Below are 20,770 nucleotides of genomic sequence, written 5' to 3'. Positions count from 1 at the left end.
GAGGGTGTCTCGGGCAGTGGGACAGTGATACAGGCCTAGAGTACAGTGTTTGCTGATGCTAGGGTGCAGAGCTGGGGTAGCACCAGCCAGGGCCGGCTTCCTGGGGGCCTGGGGCAGAGTCAGGGTGTCTTACTAAGCTCTCAGGGGAGTTGGGCAGTTGGATTTGGGGTGCCAGGAAAGACTGAAGACCCCATTTAGGGCAGGAAAAGTGGGAATGTCGGTTACCTTCCCAGGTGAAGGTGGGAGGGGAGAGGATGCAGGAAGGATGCAGCCTGACCCCCAGATTTCTCCCAGGAGCATCTGGGTGGGGCTGTGTCATGCTGCCGGCTGTGGAAGAGAAGCAGTGTGGTGGCTGAGGAGGGAGGGCCGAGCTGACCATGCTGGTTTGGGATGTGCAGTGCAACAAAAATACACAATGAATGTTTAAATTAAAAATTTTAATTACAGTAAAAAAAACATCGCCACTAATCCGCCAAATACTCCCCCTTGCTTTGAACATACTTACCCCATCATTCTTTCTACTTTCTGAAGCAGTTCTGAAAGTCCTCTCTTCTGAGTGTCTTTATGAGATGTGACCAAAAATACAGTGACTGCTGTTGCCATCCGGCAGAAAAGCAGGCTCATAAAATATTAGTGTGTCCTCATCCGCCTTATTTACCAGAGAGACCTGCAACTGGCACTTCCTCAAGTCAAAATGACCACGAGAGGTAAACGTTTTGAATTGATGCAGGACGTCAAGTCAGCCACAGCAACATAACCAAAGACACTCACAGAAGAGGACTTCTAGATCTGCTTCAGAAAGTGACAAGAACGCTGGGATAAGTGTTTGCAAAGCAAGGGGGAGTATTCGGGGGATCGATGGCGATGGGTCTTTTACTGTAACACATTTTTTAAAATTTAAATTTTTCAATTTTTCAGCTATACGTTGTATGTTTGGTTTCAAGGTGCCTAGATTGTTGGGGGGGGCGGTGTGAAGGACTGCTGGTTTTAAAGGTGACTCATCTTCTTTGAAGGCTTAAACAGGTCCTGTGTTGACGTCCCTGTGTCCCTCTGTCTCCCCCTGAGGTAGGGTGGATATGACTTGCCTTTGTGTGTGCAGAAAGGGAGTGCAGCCCAGGTGTAGCTTCCAGGCCAGCACACTGGGACACGGGTCCCAGTCCTGGAATTGGCTTCCTTATGGCAGAAATACTAGCATGAAAGGACAGGTGGTGTGGATTCACAGCTTGTTTATCTGCACTGTCTCAGACCCCGTCACCTGGGCATACTGAGCCGGTGTGTGGTAGCCAGGGAGTTCCCCTATCTGGCTTCATTTTTTGTCCACAGTATAAACCCTTTCCAAATTCCTCCTGTGTAGACCACCTCCTGTTTCTTCCTGCTGTCTCTTCCTGATCATTGTTTGCTTCGTGTACCTGTGCTTTTGTTTGTTATAAAATGGTTAAAATGAGCAGAAGGGAGGTGACTAGAAACCTACTGTTCACCCAACCTCCCACTCTGCCCTTGGCTCCCCTATGTGTGGTTCCAAGAAAGTTTCCAACCTCCCCCTCCTCACTGTGTCTGTTCTCTGAAAGGCGTATGCCCTCCTGAATTCGGTGGCTAACTTAACACATTTATTTCTACTAACCAAACCTGGTATGTTTCCTCCCTAATGTAAAGGTCAGTTTGTTTAATAGTGTTGTTCAGGTTTCTGTATCCTTACTACTTTTGCTGTCTGCTTTTTTATGTTGTTCTGTCAATTATTGAAAGGATATTGAGCTGTTTAATCATAATTATTTATCGCTCCTTTCATTTCTATTGGTTTTTGCTGTACTTGCCCTAAATTCTTAGGCCCCTAAATGTTTAGGATTTTTATGTACTCTGGATGAAGTGACCCTTTTATCATTATAAAGATCTTTTTCTCTTCTTTTTTGAGTTACTGCAGATTGAACCCAGGGCCTTCTCACTGAGCTACATCCCCAGCCCTTTTCAAAATTTTTTATTTTGAGGCAGGGTCTCTCTCACTAAGTTTCCCAGGCTGGGCTTGACCTTGAGATCCTTTTGCCTTAGTCTCGCAGAGTGCTGGGATTACAAGCATGTGCTCCCACACCTGGCTAAGCTCTCCTTTATTCCACATATGTTCCTTGCTCTGAAATCTTGGTGTCTGTTATTAACATAGCCACCTCAGTTTTCTTTTGATTTGAGTTAGTATAATATATCCTTTTCCATGCTTTTTTTTTTGGTACCGGGGATCAAACTCAGGACCTTGTGCTTGCAAGGCAGGCAGCAGAACCACTGAGCTAAATCCCCGGCCCGTCCATGCTTATATTTTTAACCCATTGTCTTATTCCATTCAAACTACTACAAGCTTCAACTGTATAATTCATATGCAGCAGAAGTTTATTGCTTATAGTTCTGAAAGCTGGGTGTCCAAGATCTCCAGACACTGGTTTAGTGCCTGGTTAGGGCCTTCTCTTGTAGATGGTGCCTTATTGCTGTGTCCTCACATGGCGGAAGGGGCAAGCAAGCTCTTTCTGGCCTCTCTTGTAAAGGTACTCGTCCCAGTCGTGAGGGCAGACCTCAGGACCTAATTACCTCCTAGGGCCCCACCTGTTAATACCATCACTTTGGGGTTTAGGTTGTAATGTATAAATTTGTTAGGGAACAAATATTTGTACCATAGCACCCATCTATGTATATAAAGAGTTTCCTTTATAGATACCTTATTGCTGTGTCTGCTTTTTATTCAGTCTAACAGTTTCTGCCTTTTATTTGGAGTATTTAGACCATTTACATTTAATGTAGTTATCAATATGATTTTTTTAAATGTTTTACTATTTGTTTCCTATTTGTAGCACTTTTTTTTTTCTGCTTTGTTTTGGATGGAATATTTACTGGTTCCATTGTATTGCCTTTCTTGGCTTATTAGCTCAATCTCCCTGGTGCTCTAGGGCAGGGGCTGGCAGGCTTCCTGTAAAGAGCAGATAATAAGAGTCTTCTGGCTTTGCAGACCATATGGTCTCGCTGCAATGTTTCCACTGTGCTGTTACAGCTGAACTATTTCTATGGTATCAACCATACAAAAGCAAGCAGTGGACTCAATTTGGCCCTTCCCCTCAGGGTCTAATGACAGGGACTGTGTCATTTTCTTTATTTCCTATACTTATTGTATCTTTTCTCTGGCACTGTTTATGATATTTTTCTTAGGGTAGGGTCTAGCTCAGTGGTGGAGCACTTGCCTAGCATGCACAAGGTTTGATTCCCAGCACCACCAAAATAATAATTTATCTTCAAATAATTTATCACTGACTGTCACCAATCTGATTATCACTTACCTTGGTGGAGTTTTGTGTTTCTTGGGTTTGTAGCTGTCTGGCCCTGTCTTCCCTGTTTCTTTTTCTGGGTCTCTATAACAACTACATTAACCTGCTTTATTATATTGTCCCACACACACCTCACTGACGCTGTGATGTTTTCCTTTTTTCATTTTTCTGTGCTTTATCTTGCTTCCTACAAATTTGCTACTTCTTTCATCTTACCCTGTAGTTTTTACCTATGACATTATATTTTTCACCTCTAGAATTTCATTGTGGCTTACATCCCACCTTTTTTTTTTTTTCATCCTGTTTATATTTCCATCAGTATTTTTGCCTGTTAATGCTGTCATCTGTGACATTTGAGTCTGCTTATACTTAAAAGTTTGTCTCCTGGCTATAGATTTTATTTTCCTGTCTCTGTACACTTGGTAATTTTTGATTGGATGCCAGATGTGTCAATTTTACAGTTAGGTACTGGATGTTTTTGTGTTGGCTTAAATACATTTAGAATCTGTTCTGGGATACAGTGATGCTGCTTGGAATCAATGTGGTCCTTTCGAAGTTTCACTTTGAAGCTTTGTTAGAGTGGGGACTGTGGGGCCTTAATCTAGGCCTGCTTTTGCCGCACCACTGAGACAGTTTCCTGGGGGGTTCCCCTCGATGCCCTGTGCTAGTGAGCCTTTCCAGTGTAGCCGGTTGGAAGGAATGTAACCTATTCCTGGGATTGTTCTTTGTAGTCCTTTCCAGTGGTTCTTGCCCAGCCTGCTGGTAATTTTCTCACATGCATACAGATCTGTATTAGAATTCATCCAAAGACTCAGGGGACCCTCCTGAGAAGTAAGTCGGTGCACCATCTCTGCACAGTGCTCTGTCCCCCAAACCCTACACCCGAACCTTCCTGAACTCCCCGTGTACGCAGTGTGAGGCTGCCCTTCCTCCTCCTCTGCCCCCAGGCTGTGGGCTCAGCTCACCTTAAAGGTTTCTCTTCTTAGGTGTCATTGTACCATGCTCCCTGGCCAGTGTGTGAAAACTGTTGTTTCAGTTATTGTCTCTGGTTTTCTAGTCTGTGCTTGTTTTCAAGGCAGAAGTGTAAATCCAACCCATCAGAGCTGATCTTCTGACAGACTTTTCCCCGTGTCTTACGTTCCTGGCCCACACCCCTTCTTCAGGCCCAGCACTGCTGACTCCTGTGCACTCCTGGGAGCAGACTGCGCTGGAGGAGGTGGGAGGGTTGGGTGGAAATCAGGCCTTAGGAGCAGAACAGAGGCTGAGGCCAGAGCGCGGGGAACCTGCACACCCTGGAGCAGGCAGGACCGGATGTCCGCAGAGCAGTAGCCTGTGAGATAGGCAGACCCAGAGAGTGGGGTTGGAAGGCCATCGTGACCCAGAGTGGTGCCACCTCAGAATCTGGCAAAATGAGGCCAGGGAGGCACCAGGAAAGGGTGTCTACAGAAGGTGCTGCTCTTCCCTGCCTCTGCTCACCCTGGCTGCACACCATACTCCCCTAGGAGAAGTAACTGCTTCTTGCCCTCTGCTTCAGGGACCCGAGCTCCCACCAGCTCAACAGCCATGCCACGTGCAGTTATACACCTGCGGGTGGTGTCTCTGATGCCTGTAAGCTGGAGAGGAGTCTGTGCTTCACTTATTTCAGCACCGGGGTGCCCAGCACAGAGCCCAAACAACCTCATTGAACATGGGCACAAACAGAGGAAATTTTAAAGCTTTTCGGGTTCCTCATCCTCCCCCTGCACCCTGTGTCCTAACAGCACCACCTGGCTCACCCCCACCCCACCCACCTTGGCTCCTGGAAGAATATCAGGAAGGGGACAGCCCCAGGGTCATCTGGGGATTCGGGAACAGAGCTGGGGTGGAGAGTAGAGGTAAGGAAGGAGCAGGTGGAGATACGTCTGTTGCTGGGGTAGCTGAGTCCCCTGTCCTAGCAAGTATGGGAGGCTTCTGGCTCAAGGAGGGGACTCACCTAGTGTGTCCCCTCCATGCAGGTGTGACAGGATTTCCTACAGCCCACCCCTTCTTCATGTGCTCCCTCCAGTGCCAGCCTGACTATCCCTGTCTCTGGTCATAGGCTGATGTCTGTGGAGGAAGAGCTGAAGAAGGACCATGCAGAGATGCAAGCAGCTGTGGACTCCAAACAGAAGATCATCGATGCCCAGGTGGGGTCAGACTCTGGCCCTTTGGTGGGCCACAGGTGTTAGAGGACCTTGGACGGGGCAGGAATGTCTTTGGGATGACTTTCTCAGTCGTACCTCATTATAGAAACTGAGGAGGTCTCTGTTCTGAGACATCAAACCTGTGGTCTCAGTGGAGACCTCAGCTTCATAGCACAGATTGTGAAAGGGGAGGGGCAGCTCCTGCCCTGTTGGAGAACTAGGTAGGTGTTGTCTTTTCTGAGAAAGAAGTGGAAGCTGCTACGTGGGAGTGGACAGGGGCTGGACAGCAGCTGGGCAGGAGCAACAAGGGGCTCTCGTTTAGGGCTGTGGCTTCCAGATTGCATCAGGAGGGGAGGCACACAGGGCCGTGCCTCTTTCCTCTCAAGCTCCCAGGAGTCGGTGAGACCTTGTCTGCAAACTACACAGACAAGGAGCAATGGCCTGTGTGGGTATCACATGTGCATACCAGCAACAGCGCCCACCTTTACGGCTTCAGGTAGACACCCCCACTAGAGCTGCTTCTTTAGGGATAAGAAGCAGGCAACTAGGTCTCAGCCATGATGATGCGAGCCTCCTTCCTGGAGTGCTGGCTGTCCCTCAGGCTGGTGTCATCCGTTCTGTGTGCACTGTGCCCTGGCCCCAGCTCTGCCCAGCCAGTGCTTCTCAGGGACCCTGTGGCTCCAGGAGCGGTGGTCCTCCCTGCAGCCCAGGAGCCCACCCTGTATCCCACTGACACCGTCCTCGCCCACAGGAGAAGCGCATCGCCTCCCTGGACGCCGCCAATGCCCGCCTCATGAGCGCCCTGACGCAGCTGAAAGAGAGGTACAGCATGCAGGCCCGTAACGGCATCTCCCCCACCAACCCCACCAAATTGCAGATTACTGAGAACGGCGAGTTCAGAAACAGCAGCAATTGTTAACCTGCCCAAGGAGAGGGGGCCTGCGGTGCCCAGGGCAGGGTCTCGGCCGGGGAGGCGTCCCACTATCACAGCCCCAGCTCGGGTGGCCAGAGGCTGAGGTGCTCCCTTCCCCACCTGCTGTCCGCTGTCCGCTGTCCGCTGTCTGCTGTCTGCTGTCTGGGAGGCGGCCACAGAGGGAGCCGGAGAGACTGCTGCAGCAGCGCAGGGCAGGTGGCCTGCACGCCCTGCTCCTCCGCCCAGGAAGCGTGTGTGCGCACGGTGTGGTGCGGGCAGAAGAGACTGCACGCTGGGGAGCAGGCGGCCCGCTGGGAGTGGGAGGGCCTGCCAGGCTCATGTGTTTGGTCGTTGAATTTGGTGTTCACTTCTTCCTCCTTGACCAGCCAAGTGCATGTACCACCTCCTTGTGGGGGAGGGGGCAGCCTGGAGAGTTCACCACTAGGGGTCAGGGGCTACTTCCGTGGCTTCCCCTGGCCTCTGGGACTGGAAGTTGGTGGGTGGATGGCGTGCAGGAGACAGTGGGGGACATGAAGGCAGGGTTCTGCGTCTCCTGCCCCAAGACCTGCACTGCATGCAGCCCACTGGGGCCCCCCTGGCTGTGAGGAACTGAGGTTCACCTGACCCTATAACTGCTGGCCTCATCCCTCTGCCTCCTTCCCTTCTTTCTTTGCATTGCCAAATAAACCAGTGAGGATTGTGGCTTTTCTTCCGAGCCCCCAACCTATAGGGAGGACCAAAGCCTCCCACACTTGCCATCTGGGCCCTACTGACGATCTGGGCCTCCCAGAGGCAGAAACCTGGGCAGAGCTGGCCAGGTGGCACTGTGCTTTGTTGCTGCCTGCTCTAGGCCTTGGTGCATCCAGGGCACAGTGGCCCTGTGGGGAATGGCAAGCTGGTGCTCACCCTAAAGAGGTGATCTTTCCTGTGCTGGTTTAAAAGAAAATTTCTGACGCCCGCAGGCCCTGAGAAGGTGGATAACTGTGATTTTTTTTCCTTTCACAGTATGCATTAGAAACAAAAGCCCGCTTGCTCGCTTGCTGGAACACAGGGGCCTTTTAAATTGAGCGTGCGCACTGCATGGGAAATAGCGGCCCTGGAGGATGTTAGACTTGCTCCCTCTCCAAGACAGCAGCACCCTGCACCAGGCCCTGTGTGTGCAGCCGCCTCCTCCTCACCCTTCCCGGCCCCCAGCCAAGGACCAGGCGCTGCAGACAGGGGAGGGGCACCCCCACAGCTGGGGCTGGCTTTCCTCAGCTCTAGGCTGTTCTGTAGCATACCTGCCCCTCCCCCCTTGTGGGACATAGATGGGCAAGAGCTGGGGTCTCTCCCAGCCCCCTCTGGTCCCATGCCCTACAGATTCCAAGCCCTGCCCCTAGGTCTCCTAGGGAAGGAGCTGGGGCCTTTCTTTGCCCTGGCAGCAGAGCCAGGGCTGGGTGAGCTGCAAGAGCTGCCACCTCTACCCCTGGGGCCGGCAGGTGCCAGAGTCCCCTCCAGAAAGGGTGGAAGTGCTGGAAGGGAGGTCCGCACTGTACCCCATCCTGGGCCTATGGACAGGCGATGGCAGCTGCTCTGTGAAGGCTGTTAGATGTAGCCTACAGTCCAGTTAGGCTAGAGGCAGGAGCTGGTGGGGAGCCTGGGCTACTACTGAGGCCTGAGGAAGGAAGGAGGTGGGGCTAGGGCCCTGCCACCACCACCCCACCTCTGCTCCTGTCCTCCCCTTGCACCACCTGTGTTTACCTTGTGTGTTCAGACCAGGTGGCTATAAAGGCAAGGCCTAGTTCCAGTCGTGTCCTCTTCTGGTCCAATATCATCTTCCCATAGACCCAGGAGCCCCCCTGCCCCCCATGCCTGGTAGAGCAACCTCGGACTGAGCGCCTCTTAGCAATACGGGGAGGTCCCCAGGGCCTGGGCAGGAGTGTGTGGGGCCAGCCGCTGCGGTGGTGCTGGCTGCCCTCTGCGGGGATTGTGAGCTCTCAGGCTGAGAGCCTTATTTACCTAGTGCAAAAACTGTAAAAGTGTACAGACTCTTCACAGATTTTTATCTTAATTGCAAGTCTGACGATTTTTGTAAATGTTCTTGGTGTTTGACTGTAATGTAACTATTTCACCCAAGGGTTGTACATAGTCCTTTAGTCCTGGTGCTGCGAGGGCTTACCGGGACTGCTGCTCTCCCGACGGTTTGTATTGTAGTTTGTAATCTAGAGGATGGTGCTGGGCAAGACGGAAAGCATTGGGATCTGCCTGTTTGTGTCTTTCCCTGCCTGTGGCATTTATTTGTTGGCTTTGCTGCTTGCTGTCCGGGTAAAGGCAGGGCAAGTAAAGAGGGTGCCTGCCCGAGGCCACAGAGACCCTGCATCCCCAGGCTGGGCCCTGCCTCCTGCAGGTTGTCAGAGGTCCCTGAGGGAGGGACAGTCCCTGCTCAGGGAACACCAAGCCCAGGGCCCCTGGCCACTAAGACCCAGACTCTGCTGGAGAAAGCTACTCCTTTCCCCTGTCAACACAGTATCCTGACTGTTTTTGCTCAACTTACATGTTCAGGGTGAAGGAAACTGCCAAACTTCCAATATGAAGACTTTTTCCGACTGCCAGGAAGGGGGTTGGGGATCCAGGGCCAGAGCTCCACCCAGACCCCTCCTCCCAGAGCACCTGCCCTGAGGGACACTGCTCCCTCGCTCCTGTCCGTCTGGGAAGCCAGACTGTCCAGGGAAACAGCCCCTCTTTTCTACACACTCAGCAACAAAGCCACCCCAGCCCCTTACTGTGACCCAGCTCCCCCCTTTTGTAAGTATGTGAAAAAGAAAAACGCAAACGTTGGGGTTTGGCTGGAGCTCCTCCCTCCAGCCATGACTTTTAACCATGTAATAATGTACAGAGAAAGTTGTTGGTGTTCTAAGACTCTGTGTGGCTGTGCAATTTCTGTACATTTGCAATTAGAAATATTAAAGATTTATTTAGCTATTTTAAGCCTGAGTCGCCTCTCCATTAAGCTGTGTTGTGGGTGATTTTATAGTGATGACTCCAAGTCCTGGGATGATCCTGCATTTTCACCACCGGGCCCCACGTGTGCTTCACCCTGGTGGAGCTGTGGGAAGGGATGGCCTGGGATTGTTGCCTCCTCCTGGTTGAGGTCTCCTCCAGGAAGTGGAGCAGATGATCTCTTAAAGACCATCCCCTGGCTCCCATGCCTGACAGCAAGGTCTCTGCTGGTCCCCCGGTCTTCTGGGAGAGCAAATGGCAGACACCAGGTCCTGCCATGCTCTGCCTGAAATCCTCTCCCATCCGCTCAGATCAGGCTCTGAGGAAAGAGACCAGGCAAGAGTTGGTCCAGGGTCACCCGAAAGGCACGCCTGAGGCTGGACTAAACATTTCCAGCATGTGGAAAGACCACCTTGGACTCTCCCGAGCCAGAGACCCCTGCGAGGTGGAAGCCAGGGCCTTTCTTGGGAGCAAACCAGCCCCCAGGGTCCATCAGCTGCCTTGCAGCCCCAGGTCCCGCTCACTCTTAGCCTCTTGGCGTCCCATCTTTTAATGCATTGTAGCTCTTAGAGTGAGCACAGCTCACAGAGTCTGGCTCCAAGGAAGCAAGGTCAGGCCCAACCCAGACTGTCAAAAACTAGACGTACACATGGCTGAGGTTCTGCTGAGGGCTGGGATGTGCATGCTCATCAACATTTGAAGCCCTGGGTCTGTCTCCTGCACAAGGACTCTGGCTCTAGCTGGAGACTGGGGCCCTGATGTCCAGTATCTGAGACAAGCCCCAGGGTAGCTCTAGGACTTCTGTCCTTGCTCATGCAGCCAGTGAGAGGCAAGGTGCAACGGAGCTTTAGTCCACCCTCGACAGCTTGCCTCTGTACCTTGAGTGACCACAGCCACTTGTCCAGCACCACCCCCCTTTCCTGTGAGGACCCCTCTACTCCAACCAGCTGCTCTTGGCTGCCGTCACCCACAGCTTGGAACCAGCCACTGGGCCTTCCCCTTCCTCAAGCTCTTCTTCTCTAGCAGCCCCTCCTTGCCAGGCCTGTGGTGTCCTTGCTGCCTTCCACACCAAGCCCAGGCCCTGTCTGTGTCCCTCCAGGTCCTCCCTCGGCAGGATCCTTGGAGCATATCAGCCATTGTGGAAAAAAATGAAAATCATGCCATAATTCACAATGCTCCTCTGGTGTTCTTTCTCCATTTTCTTCCCTGGTTAATCCAAACTTAGTCCTCTCAGTCTCCCAGCCAGCCAGCTTTCCCTCCTGAGTCAGGCATCCTCCCACGTGGGGAACCTTGCCTTCCCCAGACCCACACTAGCCTGGCTACCCCAGCCCTCCACCGCACAGGAGAGATGTGACCTGCCCCTTTCCAGGCAGCCCCTAGCAGGTCTCCGCAGCCCTGCCTGGAGCTGTCTCAATCATTCTTGGGCCTTCAGCCTGTCTGCCCTTGGCCCCAGGCTTTCTCCATCTACTCCTAAAGTGCCAGGCCTAGCTCCTCTTCTGCCCCAAGCTGTGTTGTCTTTTCCCTTCATCCAGGCTTCTTACAGTGTCCCATCTGCAGATACCTGGCATCTCCACATCCTCATCTCCCTCTAACCCAGCCCATCAAAACCTGGCTTCACCTCCCACCCTCACCTCCTCATTGCCAAGCCTGTGGACCCCTCTGGGCCTCTGTATTGCTGTCCCCTGTCCAGGTGACCAGGGACTACCATCCCTCTGTTAGAGCCATACCACACAAATGACACAAAACTCAAGGAAATCACAATGAATGGGACCAAGAGAAATTTTTTCCTTTCACAGATAGGACACATTTATAATGAAGGTAAAAAGGCCTCGAACCTCTGTGGATTAAAGTGGTGAACAGAAAGCAAAAACTGCTGAAAAGACAAAGGAAAAACCAACAGAAACAACTGAATTTGAGAGTAACACTGCGGATTTTAATGAATAATAAGGTCCAATAAGCAGGGATATATCAAGTTCCAAGAGAATATAGCTTTTTTAAATTATAACTTGGGACATTACCCAAAGGTAACTATACACTGAAATAAGGAACTTCAGCCAGTAGCCCAGAAAACCAGTTCAGGCCACAGCCTGGTCCTTGAAGCAGTGACCCTAAAGATTAGGTAATAAAAAACTCAGAAAGTCTCAAAAAGAAATACTACACTAACAGAATTAGACTTTTAAAAGAAATTAGTCTTCTAATTAAACAAAGTATATTGATCATGTGTATTTATTTCTTGTCTTCCCACAAACAGGAATACAAGGGCTGTCACCTCTAAGGACAATATTAGTGTGGCAGGAGATATGAAGAGATAAGAGAACATGAGAAACTGTCATGGAAACAGGGACTCCTGACTAAACAGTGGAGGGAGAGACTGGCCAGAATGTGCTGCTCAGCCCAAGGAACCCCCTGAACTCATGGAGCCTGGTGTTGTGAGGCAGAGCCAGGGCACCGGGCTGGAAATGGAAGCCAGTCCCCTGCTTTACGCAGCTAGGAAACTACTCTTTCCTCATCTCCTTGTAAGGGGCTGGACACTTATTCACTGGAGAAACTGGACCAGGCAGGCATGATCTGGACTTGGGGACACCAGGCAAAGCAGAGGGCTCTGTGAGGCACAGGACCAGTAGTAGGTGAGAGGAGGAAGTGAGCCTCTGCCCTCAATAACACCCTCATCCCATTCTCCACACACCCTTTGCTGCTCCCAGTTCCCCAAGCCAGGTACCCATCCTCTATAGACAGCTGACTGGAATATTCTTTCTAAAAACTAGCTTTCCAGAGATTTCCAGATGCTTCCTCAATGAAAAGACCAAGTCACTGTCCCAGCATCACAGACTAGCACCTACTTGTCAAGATAATCTGCATGAACATATGTGCACATGAACTCTCAGAGTGCACACAGCTAACAGTTCCTAATGATTGAGGAATATTTACCATGTGAAAAGGATTCATCAAAATCGTTTAACCTGAAAAAAGAAACAGAGACAATTTGGAGAAGAGAATTAAACTACAATATCTTTATGGTGTTATAGTTTAGATCTAGATTGTCCCCCCGAAAGGCTCATGTGTTCAGAGGTGGGGCTTGTTTGTGGAATTTTTGGATTCTGGGGCCACTGTATTCATCAGTAGATTCATCTATTGACGAGTTCATAGCTCAATGTGCTGTTAGGAGGTGGGGCCCTGGGTATGTGACCTAGAAGGGCAATTTCTTGTCCCTGGCTTCTCCCTTCTCTGCTTCCTGGCTGTCATGGGATAGCAGCTGTCCTCCATTCAGGTCCTTCCACTATGCCATTTCTGCCTTGGAGCCAGCTGACCATAGATGAAATTGTGAGCCAAAATAGACCTCTCCTTTAAGTTGTGGGTGTCTATGTATTGTGTCTAAGTGATGAGAAAATGGCTAAGACACATTTTTGTACCAGAGAAGTGGTGTTGTTGCTGTTACAACTTGACCATAGAACACTTTGGAAGTGGTTTGTAGGAGGATTTTGGAGGAGAGATGCCTGCTAAAGAAATGCTAGAATGCTGTAAGCAGAGCTTGATGGCTGATACTGGCCAGACCTCAGAAGACCAGAATGCTGATAGAAAGGCAGACAATGAAGGCAAGGCTCAGGAGTTTTCAGTTGAGAACAAAGACTCCATTGGCATGTGGGCTAAAGACCATGTGTGTTACACTCTGGCATAAAATTTGACTTCATTTGGCTCATATTTTGACACTTTGTGAGAAACTGAGGTTAAGGAATTTCAAAGCAGCCCAGTGTCCAAGGTGTAACATGAATGTTGCTGGCTGTTTTTAGCTAGATCTACAGTGAAAATTAGGAGTAAAAAACAAATACTAAAATTTTCCAGTTTTATTAGAAAGGAAGCACTTGCAAAGTTGGGGCCATGGAGAGCATGGTTGCTAAAAAGATTAGCATTAAAATGTCACGTACTTTGCATAGGGACAGTAGGAAAAATGGCTTGAGGGCATCTCAGGAATCAGCAAGACTCCATCGTTGAAAGGCTCAAGGGTACAAAAACTATAAAACTAGGCCCCCTGCTCCAGAAGGGTCACCTATGGAATTGGTTTTCTGGGATTCATTTCACAGTGTTCACCCATTCAGGCACCTAGAGGCCTCAGTAGCCATGGCTCAAGGGGGCCTGGCTATTGCTCAAGCTGACAGCAGACCTTGGCATCATCCACATGGTGCTGGTTTACTTCCATGTGATTTTCAAAGGAAGGCCTGAGAAGCCAGGCAGTATACCCCTGAGAGAGCAGTTCATGAAGCTGTGAGAGTGAAGCTGAAAGCACAGTTGAGATTCCAGGAATATGGAATATCTGCTGAGGAGAGCCACAGGGAGTGAGTAGAGATAACACAAGGTAAGAGACCATGAGGGTTGCAAAAGGCAATGCCATAGGAATGGGGCTACCCAAGCCGTTTGGAGCTCACATCTTTCCAGAACTTGCCATGGGTGCTGGACATAGAGCTATAGGATTTAATGTTTGTTCTGCTGAGTTTCAGTCTTGCTCCAATTCCTCTCTATCCCCATATTTCTCCCTTTTAGAATGGGAATGTTATCCTGTGGCATTGTATTTTGGAAGCATTTAACTTTCTTTTTATTTCTACATGGTCTCACAGCTAAGAGTTTGCCTTGGGTCTCAGAGGAGACTTTAGACTTTGAGTTTCTGGCAATGCTGAAATTTAAGACTTTGGTGACTTTTAGAGGTGGACTAAATGCATTTTGCATAATGAGATGGATAAGAGCCTTTTGGAGCCAGTGGTGGAATGTTATGATCTAGAATATCCTCCAGAAGTATCATGTGTTCAGAGGTGAGGCTTTTGGAAGGTGATTGGATCATGGGGTACTATACTTATCAGTGGAAAGCCACTGGTTATTTCAGAGCTTTATGTGCTCTTAAGAGGTGGGGCCTGGTCAGAAGAAGTGGATCACTGGGGGCATGACCTGGAATAGTATATCTCCCTCCTTAGCTCTTTCCTTCACTCACTGCTTACTGGCTGTTATGAGATCAGCACCTTTTCATCCACAATGTCCTTTCACCATGCCAATTCTGCCTTGGATCCAGCCAAGAATGGACTGAGATCATGAGTCAAAATAAACCTCTCCTCCTTTAAGTTATGAGCATTGGGTATTTTTTCCCAGTGATATAAAAGTGACATAAGACAGAGAGGAAAAAACAAGAATAGGATGTTTATTACAAAAAGACAAGATTAGGAAAGAACTTCTATTTTGACAAAAATCTCAGCACCATAGATGGAAAAAGTCCTACTCCAAGGCACAAGACTATGAAATTCCTGCACACAGCCAGAACTGTGCTGATTCATGCTGGGTAGTCCTGGCTAGTAGGCCAAAGAAAGGAAAGGGAGGCTGAAGACCTAGGTTAGGACCAGGAGATGTTGTAGAACAGTGGCCCAAAGACAGTAGAACTAATCTTCTTGAGAATTTCTGATGAATCTCAGTGGGAGATGCTGGTAAGAAATTTTAGAGTTATGTTGAGACCAGTCAGCATAAGCATGTGCTTCCATCTGGCCATAGTCAAAACTAGTTAATGCCCTATGTGGAAATAAACCATAACTAATGGATATGTAACTTTACCTGACATATGGCAGGTTGAAGAAGATGCTTTCTCTTATGATGACATAATCCTTGGGAAGGCCTCATGAACAATCTTACATTAGAATACCGGGCCTTCCTTTTGCCTCAGTTCCAAGTTTTAAATAGTTTTTCTTAATGCTGCTTGATAATATACCACAGTCACAAAACCCAAAGTCTCAGTGACCTGGCAGGAAATGAGTGACTGAATCAGGCCCACTGCCGATGCCCCTCCCCCTCCCCCCACGACATCCTGACCTACTACTGGGAGACAATAGGGAGAGGTAGAGACTTGGGTGACCTGAAGAGCACATTCCCTTTAGATGCAGCAGGGGGTTTGTCATGGATTTACTATCCATCCATTCTGTTGACTCCTACATTTTTATACCTAGCCTCACCACTCCGAGAGCCACATTCGCAGGGCCAAGGGCCTGCTTGGCATTGTCACTTGAGTATTTTACAGGCATCAAATTTGATATGTCTGAAACAGAACTCTTGACTTTTAGGACCCCAAAACTTGTTCCTCTTCTCATTTTCCAATCCCTACCCCCCAAAAAACCAAAAAATTGTTCTACTGTCCTTCCATTTGCTCAAGCCAAGCGCTAAATGTGACTTCTTGAGTCTTGTGTGTTAAAAAGGGTGTACAGCTTTGGAACATTGTGGGTAAACTGCAGGCAATCAGTATGCCCTCATTCCTTTAAAGAAAAATAAATAAACTTCATTGAATATAATAAATTACATAGAAGAACTATGTGGAAGCAAACACATTGTACTGGTAATGGCAGTTTTCTCTGGGGAGTGGGACTCAGCAGGATGGGGAAGGAGGACTAGCACTTTCTGCTTTATATTCTTTTGTGTGTGAATATTTTACAGCCAGTTTTTATGTCTTGTTTTGATATGGAGCCATTTAAAAATAAATAAAACATATCCATATAATGAAACACTATGCAGCCATTAAATTTGTAGAAGAATAATAAATGGCATTGAAAGATACTAATAATATATCAAGGGTAAAAGCTGATAACCGAATTATATGTCCAGGAGGATTCTAGTTTAGTTTTTAAACTGTATTTGTAAAAACAGATTTGGATTAGGAGACAGTAGAGTATTAGATAAGAGCTTGAGCTTGGGCATGAGGGAGACCTGGGTTGCTCTTAATGGCTATTGATTAACACTATGGTCTAAGGTAAACTGGGAAAGCCTTCTCAGTCTTAATTTCCTCTGTCATCAAATAGGGATACCCGTATCACTGAAAAGTCTTTGCTAAGATTTGCTGAAATATTTGTCACCCATATACTTAAGACAGTTATTGACTTGTAAATAAATAAATGTTGCTGTCTATGGGAGGAATAATACTTTTTCAATAAAATCTTAAAACATTTACCTAGTGATAATAATTAATGAATGACCTCTCCCTCCCTCTCTCTCTCTCTCTCTCTCTCTCTCTCTCTCTCTCTCTCTGCTTATCTGAATTTTCTAAATTTTTTTCTTAGCATATTTCAGCCTTTATAATAAAAACTGACTTTAAAAAAAGAATAGTGCTGGGAATAGAGCTAAGTAATAGAGTGCTTGCCTAGCATGCACAGGGTCCTGGGTTCCATCCCAGACTGTCTCAAGCCAATAGCCAACATGATTCTTAAAAGCAGAGCAGAAATGACCTTTCCAAGGGGGTAAGAAACAGTACTTGGATGCAGGAGTCTGTCGCATCTCAACACAAAAAGACAAGAAAGATACCAATTATAATTATTGGAAAAGAGGCAAAAGATAGGATTGTCTTCTTAGTTTCCCTGGAATCAACTGAATAGTTCTTGTTCAGTAAAGTGGCTGAATACACAATAAATACACAAAATCAAAGGTTCTTTCGCAAACACCAGTCAGTGACAGCTATCGGGAAAGGAGGTAAAGGGGGTTGTTCCCGGGAAAGGTGGTATACAGGGGCCCTGAAATCTGAACAACCCAATGAAGTTGTACATACAGCTGACAGTTATAGGCCCCTAGCCAGGGCATAGAGCCTGTGTCCTGAGCATCCCCCGAAGTGCCCCAGGATCTCCATCTTATTATCTGATTGACAGTAAAGCTGTGCTCCACACTTTATTGATTTTTTTATATTAAGACTGTGTATTCAATATAAATGTTTAAAATTTACTGCCATCTTTGTGACTTTCTTTTGGCATTTATTGTTATGTATCCTTGAAATACCCAGAAACGAATGCAACCCTCTTGAGAATCCCAGCAAATGAGAAGCAGGACCAGACTCTTGCCCAGAGGATGGTGGTCTGATGTTAGCCATGTTCTTTTCACCAGCAGTGACTAGCTGTGGTGGGAATCCTGGAGGCTGTACTTGGTGGTGTCCATACTTTGCCTTTGTGTGAAGTTTGGCTCTCTGCCCATTGGAGCCTGCAGTGGGGAGTCCACCCTACAGAATGGCGAGCGAGGGGTTCTCCTCGAGCTCGGATTGAGGAGGCCTCTAGAGACTCTAGGAATACTTTCACCTTTAATGACAAAAAGTAATAACAAATGCTTGTGGGATAAGGTACATTTTTTTAAAAAATGGTACAACCAAGACTCACATACAAATATAAAATGAACATATGTTTATCAGTTTTTAAACTTACTAATTACTGAGGAAATCAATCAGTTGCCACAATCAATTCAAAGAAGAATTCACAGAGCCACACATATAGGCAATCAGAAATGTTGAAAAAATTTACAAACAGATGCAAAGTTAATCTATCCACATGCAATAATCAAGGGCATTCCACGCAACACAATTTATTTGCATTTTTGTGGATGAGGATTGTGTCCACTCTGATCAGTTTTTCACACTTATAGAGCTATAAAGTAGCTCCAGGATGAAGAAAGGCAAGTTATGGATTCAGGAAACTTAGTCATTCTTTTTGCTCATTTTGAAATGTTTTGCAAATTTTCCTGAAAACTATTCTTAAAAGAAAAAAAATGTGTATGGTTAAAAGGGACTCCCTTATCCACAAATTTCTCTGTGTAGATATCTGTTGCTCATACTTTATTTGGGTTTTCATAGATTATATTCCTGCCCATCCAAACTAATATTTTTTAAGACAAAAATAGAATCACATTGCTGCACATTGATCAATAATAGTTCACTTTTTTCACTTGGCAGTAGATTATAGTCACAATTCATTACAGGTAAAATTCTTCATTTTTTTACTCTTTTAATTTTTTTAATGTTTATCCTTGCACATAGTCTAAAATATCAAGTCTTGGAATCTAAAGATTTTTTTCTTTTTAAACTTTTGATTTGGAAATAATTTCAAACTTATAAGTGACTAAAAAATCAACATCCAGGGCTGGGGATTTAGCTCAGTGGTTCTGCCGCCTGCCTCGAAAGCACAAGGTCCTGAGTTTGATCCCTGGTGCCAAAAAAAAAAAAAAAAAAAAAAATCAACATCCATGTGCCTTTTACCCAGAATCTCCCATTTGCTTTATCTTTGCAGTCTCTCTTTCTCTCTCTCTCTCTCTTTCTCTTTCTCTCTCTCTCTCACACACACACAAACAACACACACTTTTTTGAAATCTTTGAAGAGAAGTTACATATATCATGACCCATTACCCCTAAACATTTCAGTGCTGTGTATTTGCTAATATTAGGGATTGAAGGATAATCTCTTCCACAGTCACAGTGCGGTTATCAACTTCATCAGTTTAGCAGTGATACTTTGGTCTCCTTTAACATTCACATTCTAATTCTCTCAGCTGAGCCAATAATGTCCTTTTATAGTATTTTCCCCCTCTAGTACAGGACCCTCAGCCTAGGGTCAGGGATTGCACCTGGTTGTCATGTCTCTTAAGCCTCTTTTAATCTGGAATATGTCCATACCCTGTTTTGGTCTTTTATGGCACTGACATTTACCAAGAATACAGCCAACTACATCACCTTTTTCCTTTCTAAAATAGACGTCGAATTTTGCATTTATCAGTGTTTCCTTGTGACTAGTTTCTGATTATTCATTCTTGGCCAGAACACCACATAGACCATAGGAGGTCTTTCTTAGAGAGACACGTTTGGAAGCTCAAGACACCCATTTGTCGTTTGTTGGCGATGTTGATTTTGATCACCTCATCACAACATTGTCCAATTTCTCTACTGCATAATTACTGCTTTTTCGTTTTGTTTTTGTCTTCCTCGCAACTAGCAAGCAGTTTATGGAGATGCACTTGGAGACGATGAAAACAGTGTTTCTCATCAAAATGCCCCTTGGGTTTAGCAACCATGAGTGATTCTTGATTGATCCTTCCTTACTATGGTGGTTGCAGAAGATGATTTTCCAGCTCTGACCCTGCCTCCACTTCTGTAGCTGATCCTCACAATTCTACTGTCAGCAAAAGTCCTTTTCCAAGGCTGATTTATTTATTTAGTATTGGTGTGGACTCCTAAATTCCCATTGCTATGGGTTTATAATTTGGTACTGTACTTAATTATTTTGGCCCTTCCGCAGTTCCAGATGTGGCCCCTGTGAGCCCCCTCCAGCTGGTGCCTGTGTCCTACTGACATGCTCCAGTGTTTTTAAACATTTTCTTACTTTCTGGTCTAACAAGATGTCGTGAACTCACCTTATACCTACCCTCCCACTGCTCTGGGAATCAGTTGTTTCTCTGAGGATTCCTGGGGAATGGTATTGCAGGCTAAGATTGGAGAGCTACCAGAATGTCTTTTCTTCTTGACCTTTTTAGCAGACAGACTAGGGAATAAATGCAATATGTGCATCTACATGCACTATGAATACAGACCCATGCACATAGTTGTGCACATCAACAGCACACAAACATGCTAGAAATCATGAACTTGCACTTAGTGCCTCCAATCCCTTGGGCCTAAGATATAACAGACACCCCAGGAAGCTCCAACATCAGGGAAGGAAGAGAAAGCTGTCTAGGCTCAGAGCAACTGTCATCTGAAAGAGGGAGAGTGGGTTGCTCCCTCCCCTCTTCTGCTCCACCCAGAGCAGGGCACCCTCCCATAGGAACAGATATGCCCACCAACCTGCAGTGAAAATTCGCAGGGAGATTCCTTCTCGGACCATCACCTTCACAGAGCAACAGTGAATCTTCTTTTACTTCCATTGCACTGAGTCATAGCATGTTTGAGATGCCCAAGCTTCTCCATGGGTCTTAAATGAGTGCCGGAGTAGTGGTTCAAATGGTATTCTACCATTAAACTGGACTGTGCTGCTCAAAGAAAGGAGCCATCTTTAAAATGTCTTTCACCATTGCATGCTGAAAAACAGTGTGTGTGCAAGGGCAAGATCCATTCCCATTCTACATCAGCTTGAAGAATTATCCGAGAAAATGCCAAAGACAAATAATTGGAAATTTGAAAAATTAGATAATCATCTCAGCAGAAAATCAAGCGAAGGATATGAAATGGCAAGTTGAAAAATAAGAAATACAAATAGATGATAAATAAATGAGAATATATTCATCTACATTAATAATTCAAGAAAAGCAAATGAAAATAACAATTAAATAATCTTTGTTTTTGGTCCAGCAGTGTTTGTATAACAGAAACAGAGAAAGAATCAACGGAAGTGGAGAAAAATATATGAGATACATTAAACTAAATGCAGGTGCTGGGATTCCTTCAGCAGCAATGTCACAGCAGATTATCAATGTTGACTTCTTTCTTCATTCTTATGCTGAGCCACCTAAGTCTATTCAGCTTTGCATGCTTAGCATTAAGCCCAATGCTTGCCACAGTAGGCTCAATACAGGAAAGTCTGTATTTCTCAACTACAGAACAATAAACTTAGAAATTAATAGCAACAATTTCTCTACTGCTTGGAAATTCAAAATAGATGTAC

At 46.8% G+C, this 20,770-nt stretch overlaps 1 protein-coding gene across 18 annotated transcripts in view; it reads left to right on the top strand.

The window, feature by feature from the left end:
• Dab2ip (DAB2 interacting protein) overlaps positions 1-9,338 on the top strand; it is a 185,583-nt gene extending 176,245 nt beyond the window's left edge. For 15 of the 18 annotated variants that reach the window (XM_013073682.3, XM_013073681.3, XM_013073689.3 and 12 more), the window contains 2 exons: positions 5,374-5,461; positions 6,210-9,338. In XM_013073682.3, coding sequence (XP_012929136.1) covers positions 5,374-5,461; positions 6,210-6,377 — 256 coding nt within the window. In that variant the 3' untranslated portion in view covers positions 6,378-9,338. Of the gene's footprint in view, positions 1-661; positions 5,462-6,209 lie in introns of those variants that run through there. The other 3 variants (XM_087183229.1, XM_021262131.2, XM_087183228.1) reach the window with 2 other exon arrangements.
• The last annotated feature ends 11,432 nt before the right edge of the window (positions 9,339-20,770 follow it).

The sequence above is a fragment of the Heterocephalus glaber genome, unplaced genomic scaffold, assembly GCF_053883595.1.
Source record: "Heterocephalus glaber isolate CG9 unplaced genomic scaffold, H.glaber_assembly_v1.0 deba00001479, whole genome shotgun sequence".
Taxonomy (NCBI): Eukaryota; Metazoa; Chordata; class Mammalia; order Rodentia; family Bathyergidae; genus Heterocephalus; species Heterocephalus glaber.
Note: the sequence above shows the minus strand (reverse complement) of the source record. Positions and strands in the feature narration are given on the sequence as shown.